The 11881-nt window shown below is 36.9% G+C and overlaps 1 protein-coding gene across 1 annotated transcript; it reads right to left on the bottom strand.

Annotated features, from left to right (window-relative positions):
* Nucleotides 1-7785: 7785 nt before the first annotated feature.
* On the bottom strand, nucleotides 7786-10550 carry LOC6645140 (amidophosphoribosyltransferase). Its single transcript, XM_002067672.4, has 3 exons — nucleotides 10466-10550; nucleotides 10244-10404; nucleotides 7786-9355 (listed from the first exon to the last, which is right to left on the bottom strand). The coding sequence occupies exons 1-3, from the start codon at nucleotides 10512-10514 to the stop codon at nucleotides 7928-7930; spliced, it is 1638 nt and encodes a 545-aa protein (XP_002067708.2). The 5' UTR covers nucleotides 10515-10550; the 3' UTR covers nucleotides 7786-7927.
* Between the last annotated feature and the right edge of the window lie 1331 nt (nucleotides 10551-11881).

Here is an 11881-nt window from a genome sequence, read left to right as displayed (position 1 = left end):
TTGTATGTTGGATAGTCTTATTTATGTTTTTTGGGCTTGTCCCAAAAAGTGCGTTCCGAAAGCGCTTATTAAAGTTGTTGGTGTATTGAAGATTCGAATTTTAGTAGCCTTTTACTTCTTGTTTCGCTCTATGTGAAAGTTGCTTAAAAATGTATCAATCGAAATGAGATATTTCGAATACTTCAAATTGATTTGAGTCCCTTAGAACATTTCAATGCTTTGCCTTTCAGTAAACTAAGTTAAGTATTTTTTGAGATTTGAAAAGTAATTACATTCAGGCTCATTTAATTCGTTGTATACTTATGGATTTATTTGAATCCATTGGATTCTGTCATTCAAGCATCTAAGGATGTCTAATATTTCCTGAGAAGGTGGAAAATTAATAAAATTGTAATGCAATTGTGCGAAAGGAATGGTTCAATGATTTGGCAAAACGCATTTTTAGCTAAATAATTTTATAGTTTGACAATTAATTAACGTTTTTTTTTTATGAATTGTAATTCAATTAACCATATAATGTTAATTTGATGATATGTATTCTCAGGCCGTAGGCGGTCGTCACTTTGCATTGATTACAATCAAATAATTACAATAAAATAAATAATCTGGCATACAAACAACACACACACGGACACACACACACACAAAAAAAAACAACGGGAAATCGCAATTTTCAAAAGGCAACCTAAAAAGACAACAACAACGATGTAAAAAAAAAAACAAAAACAGAAATGTGTAAAAAATAAAAACTGCACAAACAATTTTCAGTTGAGCGGCCATGTAGAAATTCGCAATGGTGGCCAGACAACTGCGACTGCCACTGCGGATGTTGTTGTTGTTGTTGTTGTTGCTATCGCTGGTTGGGTGTATCAGACACACAACGAACAAGCCAAACAACAGCAACAACAACTGACAACATAATGAACTTACACGCAATGGGAAGCACACCAGATGCACTTACAGCGCCATGAAAAAGCCAAACAAAATAATAATAAAACAAAAACAAAAACAAAGCAACAACAAAATAAAACTATACGTATGTATAAGACAACAATCATTCAGAAAACCATCCAGCCAATTGCCTTTTCGCAGCACTGAGAAAAATCTTCACTAATTACCAACATAAGCCATGTCAATTCAGTTTAGTCATAATACTCACCTTTAGTCGGCACCAAAAGCCGACCTTTAACCGAATTTTTATATATCGTTATATTTTATGAAGTTTCACTATGATCAATATTTTTTTACGAATATGATAGGATGGCAAAAATTGTCTTAAAAACTTTCTAAACTAGGAACCAGACAATGAGCTACAAGGAGTGGGCTATTTCGGCAGTGCCTAAGTTTGAGTGACTCTTTCTTTAAGTAAAAAGTGTTAGAAAACACATATGCTATCCCGCTTGCTCTTACAAGCCCAAGAGCAAAACTCCTATTAAAAAAAAGGTTTATGCACTCGACTTGTCCCGATTGGACGATGAATATCAATCAGAGTTATTTTCAAACCAATTTGAACCGATTTTTAAACCCTAGGACTCTAAATTCTTTATTTATTACGCTAAATCAGCTAAATCGTTTATATGATATAGAGGTGGAATCTGGTCCAACCTGGACCAAGAATCTTCTTAATGCACTCTTTATGCAAGGGTATAAAAACAAAGTTAGCAAGTCGGCGATCAGTCTTGTCCTGCACCGAGGACAATAGAAAGTTTAAATTTATTAATGGAACTTTAAGATAATAAATTTATTACTGTAAATTTAAACAATTACTTTACACGATTCGCCCAACTTTAATAATATATATCCAGCAAAAAATATCATTTTATACAAGGTATACCTTTATAACATTTCTCAGCATGAACCTTTTCGTATACTATGTAGTGACTACAACAGACTTTGGCACGTTATCGGTTCCGAAACATAGCTTCCCGTTTCCACTTCGATATTTACATTAAACAAATTTTCTCTCACAGTTCTCAAATTATTCTCAACTAATAAATTTGGCACACCAATATTTTCATCAAAATCAATCGGATTAGAAATAGCCAAGTTATATTTAGGTATAAACATTCTTTTACTATTTGAACCGTTCCGTCTTAAAAATCTTCAACTTTGCTCCTTATTGACTCAAGATTCACTTATTATATTGATTTTTGTTTCTACGAAATAAGCGTCCACAGTTGACTACAAAATTAGTATTTTAAATATTTTAATTTCAATTAAAAAGTTTGGAATCGAGACCAGGTCAATTCAATTTTAAGTTACCTGCTATGAATAATTCTACAAATTAATTAAAAGATCGAATTTATTCACTTATGGTAAATTAATTAAAACATTTTTTTTTTATAAACTCTTTTTGAACAGGCCTGATAAGGTTTAATCGAGAATAGAATGTTGAAATTTTTTGACTTTTATTTATATATATCACACACCAAGGGGTTTTTTTTTCTGATTCGCCTGTTTTGCTAAATTAATTCTAGCCTCTTCAAAAGCTAAAACCAAAGTCATTTTTGGGTTCATGTTTACTAATGTTATCTTCATACAGATAACATTGAAAGCAACAAGTTAAGTCTCTGATTGTGTTTAGTTTTAATGGCCATATTTTTCTCTTTTTGTCCGTCAACTGTTTGTGGTTTATTTTCCGTTAAATAATTAACCTATTTAGATTACGACATTTTTGAAATGTATATCGAAACTTGTCATTTTTGAAATGAAAATTATAGCCATTTCAAGAACTACCAATCTTTAACGTTAAAACTAGTTGGGAATCAAATGAATCGAAGAAAGATTGGAAAAGCTTATAGAGTCCACATTTTCGCAGACTTAAGTGCAAGGTTTGTGTTAAATAATATTAAATATACAAATAGCTTTACAAAAGTAAATTGGGTATATGAAAAAGAGTTAATATAACAATTAGAATATTAAAAAGCAATATTTTTCTGTCAGTGTCAAGGAAATCTCAGCTTCAGTTAACAAACAGACATGTATTATAGCCGCATTGTGACAATGGTGGCCGGATGTATGTATGTATATGTACATATACATACATACACTCGTAGAACAGCCCCCAAAATGGCGATAATGCCTATATACCTCTTGTCTCTTTCTCACTCAGTCTTCTTCCTTTATTTTTCATCATTCTCTGTTGCATGACACTGAATTCTTTTCAAATCAGAGATTTGGTTTGCCGCTTGCCTTAATTATCGTTATTATCTATGTTGCAACGGGTGGGCCAACAATCGACTCGACGCTCCGCGACTCCAGAATTGGCCAATATGGCGGGAAAATCACCTGAAAGCACGCGATGTCAAATGACGCCTTCATCCTCCCCCAATCCTCCTTTCTATCACCCACCCAGCTGAGTTGCATTCTTTTGTGCACACACACAATGTTCATGCATATTTATTACCTCAACGCGCTTTTGTATTTGTTAGTGTACTTTAACTTATAGTTATAGTTATATATATGTATATAGTATATATAATGCACTTAATTTCCTGTGGACCCTTTAACCACACTCTTCTCCCCTCTCCCTCTCTCCTTCACACTCTCTTTTTGTTGCCCAGCGGCAACATTTGCTCTTCGTGCCAAGCTCGAAAAATGAAATTATTTTAGTTCGTAATTTTAAATTATAAAATTCAACTTGAACGAAGGAAAGTTTGTTATTGGGTTGGGATGATGACGACAACGACGACGACGACGATGATGATGATGATGATGATGGCCATGTAGATGGAGCCGGAGATGGTTAGATGGATGGAAGATGGAGTTTGAACACGGCAACTTGACTGGCTTTTGGCCCTGCGGGCATAATTCAGCTTTTAGCTTCATTGTCGACAACGTTGTGCAAATGCAATTTGAAAATTTTAGAAAATATTTAGAAAATTAACGCAAAGTTGTGTGAAATGTTGTTCAGACAGACCAAATTCATTTTTGTTGCTGTCCAAAAATATTATGCTAATGAAGTAACACAAAAGTAAAAAAAAATAAATATAACGTTGATAATGTGCTATGTTGTTTGCTTTGCGGTGGGGGTGAAGGTGGGGACGGTGGGGAATGGGGCATGAAAAATGCAAATGGAAATATTTGAAGCAACAAAACAACAACAACAAAATTATACATATTATTGTAAAGACAAGTCACTTTTGATTTGAGTTTTGATTTAAAGTATGGATTAAATATATTTAAAACCTTTTAATTCGAATTACAAATTGTACCAGCAAAGACAAGGCAATTTTCTTGTATGTATTTGCCTTTTTCTCGAAACAAAAGGGTCAAGAATGCAAATTTTGTTGGCTGTCCAGGAATGTTGTCCGCTTGACACATGGAATGTCTTCGAAGACGGAAGTTCCAATTTGCTAATGAACTGAGAAAAAGGGTCTCAAAAAGTAAATCCAAGACAACATATTGAGTGTGTGTGTGTGTGTGTGTGTGTGGATAGCCCTCTGCTATACTCTGTTCTATTGGCCAGAAAATTACATTTGATATGTTTGGTTTGGTTTGGTTGTTGCTCAGCATTCGAGGCACGTTTTGGCCCCAAAGGACATTCAGGATATTTTGCTGATGTTGTTGATAAAGGTGTCCTTTTATTTGTTTGTTTATTCAAGTGCTACCTGTTGCCTGCATTTTGTGGCTTGCCTCCTTTACCTTTTCGTTCTTTCTAGTGTGTGTCATGATATTGTTTGAATTAAATTTAACGTCTAATGGCTTCATAATCATCATATGATATAATTTTCACTCATTTCCTTAAAATTTGCATCGCATTGCCATAATTTTTTGGCACACTCATCCGAGACCCAGCACCCCCGCACACCCACACTCGAGATGAAAATAAAATAAGCTTGATTGTTTTGGATGCTTTTTATTAAATTGCGAAAAAAAGAAACCAACCCAAAGCAAAATAAAAAAATTTATGGCACTTTTTTTTTTCGTGGCCATTTTCCACCTCCGTTTTCCTTGCCACTGTCTCTCTTTTGGCTAAGCCTGTCTGCTTTTATTTTTGAAGTAGGCAACATTGTGAAAGTGCAATAGGCAACAACAACAAAAACAACAAAGAAAAAAATGTGGAACTAAGAGAGAGAGAGAGAAAGAGGGGAAGGGGCTGAGGAGCAAAGAAAAAAATGAATGAAAAAGAAAGAAATAACATGGGGAACTTAAGTAAACATTAATTTACATAACTTCTGTGCAAATGACGACGGAAGAGGGCAGTCAACTGGGGGCGGGGCACTGAGCTATCGTTGTGCCTGTCGTCGTTGTTGTCGTCATCGGGCACGAAAACCGGATCCCGACTCCGGACGTGGGCGTCAGCGCTCTTGTAGCTTGGCGTTATTAAAAAATTTAAAGCATGTTTTGCGGCGCACGAGCAGACGGAGCAACAGCAACAGCAGCAGCAGCAACAGCACACAGAAAAAAAAACAAAAAAACTGAAGTGAAGGAAACTCTGGCAATATGGTTCTGTTTAGAGCTGTCACTATATGTGTGGGTGTGTGTATGTGTGTGCGTGGGTGTGGGTGGGCATGGGTGTGGGTCTGTGTTTGTGATCGACGGCGCACATAAGCAAACGTCGAGGTTTTTATTCCTCTTTTTTCCTTCTTGTAGCAGCAGCAACAGCAGCAGAAAGCGGCGTTTGTGTCAGTGAGAAGTGCCAGCGTCTGTTTTCAATGTTGCCAGCAATGGTTTCCTTTTATGTAGCCACTTGGGCTAAGCATGGCGTCGGGCTGGGCTGGGGGTGAACACCCAGATATATTCGATTTCTATAACACCAAGAAGACTTTTCTAATGCACTACATCAAGTAAGTCTGTCAAGTACTCCAGAAAGTAAGTAATTCCCATTGAATTTGCCTTTAATAAACAGTTGCTTAAGATAGTTTAACTAGCTAGTTGAAGTATGTAAGCTTATTCTAGTAATGTCGTCTGAAATCAGTCAATCTTTGATCCTGACCATGCCAATCATTAGTTTTATTACTGTCCTTGTGAATATATGAACAGCCGACCACATTAAAAAGTATATCACCACACAAAACACTGAATATTTAAAATTTAGGGTGATATATTGATGAATAATATAGGGTATATACATATAATTTTTAAATAATTAAATAAAAGAAATAAAAAAAACCATAAGATATTCCATTTATGATTTCACACATTCGTTAACTTTTTTTATTGGTTATAACTAAGCTCTAGATACATTGCCCCTTAAAGTATGCAATAGGCTGAATAATTTTTAATTATTTGTAACAAATTAATAACTTTTCATATGCTTTGTAACGCTTGCTTTGACGATATTCTTTTATCCATCCAGAATCTTCCAAAACTTTTATATATACAAAGATGGAATCCTTGGACCGCTTATTGCATACTTTTGGGAGCAAATTGCCCTCATTTCCCCCATCTACATGAGGATATGTAGGAATAGATAAAATGGTACACACAATAATAATTATATATTTATATTTATGTCTATTTTTATGAATCTCTATTAAATTTATGTTAACTTAACAAAATAAAATCTAGTAATAATTACTAAGCCCAATGATTGTGTAATAAGCACTAGTTGCTGAGGCCTTCGACTCCTGAATATATAAATACTAAGAATAATAACAATTTTATCAATTATAGTTTTATTTATTCCTATTATTCATTTAATATATTAAACATTTCAGTTCGCTGTAGAAAAAGTTTAATAATCTAAGACAAATATTCTTAGGTTTCCATTTCAGAGTTATTTATCTTAAATTTATCAAATTTTTCGGTTTTTTTTTTAAACCCTTAATTAAATATAGACCAAAGATTTGAATTTTCGTACTTAGAATTTTTTTTATATTTCCGATAAACTAAACATACTTAAAACATTTTATTGAAACTCCTCAAAAAACATAATTATTGTCTAGAGAACATAAAATTGGTCAATATCAGCATAGTCATAAAGCATAGCCTACTTTTTGGGGGGCAATGAAAAGTATTTTAGGAAATATTGAATTAAATATTTCATAATAATTTTCCTGATCTCTTCCGCTGTTTGAGTTTGGATCATCGATTGTCGCAAAGCTGAAAGAGAATTGGGTATACCTTGAGTTTTACTTCGTTTACCCTAAACAGGAATTAATCAAGCGAGTTACAATGACAGCGCATATTATTTTCTTCTTCTGGTGTCCTTACCCAGTGCCCCAACCCAGCAATCCTACCCACTCCCTCCCCACCCTTACACTTGATGGCAATGCTGCACAGCTTAGCGAAATTGTTTGCGAAAATACAACACAATATTCAAGAATAATGATGACATTGTTGACTTCAGTATCCAAGCGAGACTCATAAAAAATATATACACTAGAGCGAAAGAGATAGAGTGAGTGAGAGGTGTGGAGAGGGGGGGATGAGGGAACAACCGCAAGGACATCTTCCGCAGGATTAAACGCCCTAAACGCCCCACTTTAGACATTGCAACGCCCCGCGGGAGAAGGAGCTGAAGCCGTCAGCAACCGGAAAGAGACAAGGCGAACAAAAAAGGAAAAGAAAAAAGAACAGAACAGAACAGAATGAAGCAAACACGATTACCATATTGTATGATATGACGGCTATATCCGGAACTGGGAGAAAGCTCTCAACATTGCCCACATTCCCACTTCCCACTTCATGTTGTTGCCTCAGAGTTTCAGAGATATAAATTGAAATGAATTGAAGTTATGGCATTAGACAGTTTTGATTATAATCAGGCCATGCGATGGGTGGGTTCGCTGGATCTCGCCATTTGCATTTAGAATACGTGTTGCCTAGATGATTTTTTATATGCAATAACATTTAGCTGGTATAATATTTTGATAATATACATTTTATATACACATACACACGATTCAAGTTTTAAAACTAATTAAAGGCTAACGAAAAAAAAAAAAAACCGTAATAAGGAGAGGATGGGATAAGATGGTAGCTACCAGCTAAGCTCTTCAGGCAATCCGCCCGGATACTCTCCCGTTAGACAAGCTGTGCAATAGCCAGCCTTTATGGGATTCACATGGGCCTTGTTCATCTGCACAGCCTTTATCAGTCCCTCGACACTGAGATAGGCCAAACTATCGGCTCCCACATGCTCGGCCAGCTGCTCAGCATTCAGTTTGTTGGCAATCAGTTCCTCTCGAGTCGGTATATTGATGCCCATATAGCAGGGATATTGAAGTGGAGGACTGGCTATCCGTATGTGAACCTCAATGGCTCCGGCATCTCGCAAAAGTTTGATAATCGGACCAATTGTATTGCCTCTCACAATCGAATCATCGATAAGGACAATTCGTTTGCCCTCAACATTTTGGGCCAAGGCACCGAATTTCTTTGCGACCCCCAATTGTCGCAGTCGATTTGAGGGCTGGATGAATGTTCGTCCCACATAGCGATTCTTGCAGAGCACCTCGCCAAACGGTAGACCCGACTCTCTGGCATAGCCATGGGCCGCAGCTGTGCCCGATTCGGGCACCGAGCTAACCAAATCGGCTTCTAACGGCGACTCCCTGGCCAATTGCCTGCCACACTGCAATCTAGCGGAATAGACCATCTGGCCCTCGAACATGGAATCGCTGCGTGCAAAATAGACATACTCGAAGATGCAGAAGGCCATGCGCTTGTAGTCGGGTCGCTCCACAATGTCCACGGTGCGATAACCATTGCGGGACAGTTCGATTATCTCGCCGGGCTCCACTTCGCGGACATAGCGGGCTCCGATCGATAGAAAGCCGCAACTCTCACTGCTGACCACCCAACCCTCAGCCAATTGGTCATCGATATTGGCATAGCCCGCATCCATGGGCACAATCTTGCCCAGACAAAGTGGCCGATTGCCATATGAATCGCGTACAGCGTAGATCTTATCCTTGTGCATGACCACCAGGGAGTACGAGAGTGGAGCCAATGTCATGAAATGCCGAATACGAGCCGGCCAGTTGGGACCATCGTGTTCGGATACGTCTTCGGGGGCACAGCACAGGGATTGGGCAATCAGTTCGCTGTCACTGTGTGTGGACAAGCCGACGCCTCGTTCAAGTACCTCGCGACGCAGCGACTCGCAATTCACTAGCTCACCATTGTGGGCTATGGCCAATGCTCCATGAGCTGTGTGCACCACAAATGGTTGACAATTCACCACCTCTGAGGCAGCCGAGGTAGAGTAACGGGTGTGACCAATGCCTAGATTTCCCTTTAGCTTGCGGATGGCCTCATCGTTGAAGAGATTATTAATCATTCCCATGCCCTTGTGCACACTGAAGTTCTTTGAAGATTTACCAATACTGGTCACAATGCCAGCCGATTCCTGGCCACGATGCTGCAAGGCCACCAAGCCCAGGCATATCATCTGGGCAATGTCAAGCTAAAACACAAAAATATATTGGGAATTTATAAAATATATATAGAAATGTATCTTAAGATGTATGCCAAAGGGAACACTTTCAATGATTCTTATATAAAACAGAACAAAGTGAAATGAAAATCCCAGAAAAAAGATATTTTTATCTAAGCCTGACAAAAACCACCATAAAGATCCGCCCAGATAAAACAAAAACTTAGCTGGATTTATATTTCTCCTACGCTATAGCCGATAATACGTTTAGTATTGTTCACTTTGGTGGAAGACGAGATTATTAAACATAATGAGTAGGTACTTATAATCAATTATGCCTGATAATGTGTTGTTGTTATTGCTGTTGTTGTTGTTGTTGTTGTCAACCCAAAGAAGCGAAATTATGTTTTCCTGTTATTTTCCATTTCATTACAAACAATAACAACATGAAAAAAAAAGAAGCAGAATCATGACGATTTAACTGATTAAAACCACAACCATCCGATTGCCCGGATTTAATTCTGATTGACGTCATTGTCGTTAGCTCGAGGCGTTGGCCGTAGCCTCGTGATACAGATATAGATTTCCAGCCGATTCGAGACGGGGGATCGCTCACTATTGACCTACTTGTAATTAGATTTGATCAATATTTGGTTAAGTGATCACACGTGATTAGAGTGATCAAATTGTCTAAGGTTTACTGGGAGTCGGGAATGACAGTTCCCCCCAATTACTTGCAATGATCTATTCAAATTTCTGGCTGTCTAGATGATTAGTCAAAATAAATTTAGATTAGCCTATGCCAAAGTATAGGTAGAGGTAGGTAATGCGGTATAATTTCAATGATTAATTATACCAATTTTGTGTGGCACTTGAAGTGAATAAGGATGGAGCCCCATATTCTGGTAATTTTCTCACCTGAGTTGGGTAATCCCCACAAGCAATGGCACCAAATACTCCGCACTCGCAGGTCATACCGGTTGCGTCTACCCCTTTCGGTTGCTCTGATTTGTATATTTTATCGGGAAATATTTTCGAGACTGTTTTCGAGCAGGACGGCTTCACTTCCTCTTCCCCATCTAGATGGAATGGAAATTGCTATAAGTCTCTCCATCTACTTTTCTTTGATCTTAAACTTACCATTTCTCAGTTTATTACTGAAATTTCCATTATTATTGTGCGCCATCATTTATTATTAACTGGCTTAGTTGTGATAGAAGTTTATGTAATTGCAATATTCGTAGTATATAAAGTTTATAAATATATATATTTATTTATTTATAAATATAAACAAATTGAGACACTTTACTGCACGAGATCACTACGTAGACGAGTAAGATTCTCACGTCTGCATTGATTGAATGCCAGTGGAATTATGATTGTTCATGTTACAAGCTCGGCTAATTAAACCTCGGAACATCAGCTCAATTTACACAAATCAGTAGGTGTATATATGTTTGTATGTATGTATATGTAGGAACAGCTTATCAGTCCCACAGATGCATTTGGCAACAACACAAAGTCAAGCGGAAGATTCTACGTAGAAAAACCGCAACGAACAATTTGATACAAAAATAAATAAATAAAAAACACAAACACACTATAAATTGAAAAACATGTCAAAAACCCAAACAAAAAACACAAAATAAATAAATAAACAACGAACAATCCCCAAAAGGCTCACGTTTCTTAAAAATCATTAGAAAAAAGACAAAGAGATAATAAAGGCAAATAAAACAAAACAAAAATTATTAATCATTTTAGGTGATTTGTTCAATGACCGCATTTGGTCTGGTTTCAAGACAAAGTCATGATGAGCCTTTCATCTAAGCCGCTGTGGGCCAGCCAGGTTATCAGCCATATACATGTATGTGTGAGCAGCCCCAAAAACTCAGATTGGCACATGCTAAACCATAGATCAAACTGATTTGACTTGTGATTGTGGGCCCCCTGGTGACAAGAAAGGCACAGAAAATAGTTTCGTCTTGATCTGTCCGATGAAAAGTTTCCATTCCCATAGAAAGGCATTCACTTGGATGAATGGTTGAATGGCTAGATGGTTGCCTTTTGGTTATTGGTACGCTTATCAAGTGAAAATGCGTTCATTGACGCATTTTAGAAAAGAAGGTTTTGTTGTTGTTTTACAATAACAATAACAGATTAAATTATGTTTTTCTTTTGCACAAATTAAATGGGGCTGCATTATCATTATTATTACTGCCCCCCAATGAAGCCGCAACGAGGGTTGATCCAAAACTGAGTGTATTCAATGTAAACAACCAAAGGAGAAACAAACAGTTCAAACTGTTTTTCGTCTTGATCTATTATTAGCATTAACAACAACAAACAAATTCTATAAACATGTTTTTAATAATAATTTTTTCTGTCACTTGGCTGGCAAAATTTGATTAGCGATTTCGTTTCACACTGAGTCTCAGATACTGATTTGTGATTTTGATTCGGATTCAGATTCTGATTTCAATTTACATTCTCATCTTCATCATCATCTGATGCAATAAACACAACCGCAATCATAAGCGTTTGTTGTGGTTGTTG

The sequence above is a fragment of the Drosophila willistoni genome (assembly GCF_018902025.1).
Source record: "Drosophila willistoni isolate 14030-0811.24 chromosome XR unlocalized genomic scaffold, UCI_dwil_1.1 Seg105, whole genome shotgun sequence".
Classification (NCBI taxonomy): Eukaryota; Metazoa; Arthropoda; class Insecta; order Diptera; family Drosophilidae; genus Drosophila; species Drosophila willistoni.
This window is presented reverse-complemented; position numbering and strand designations above follow the sequence as displayed.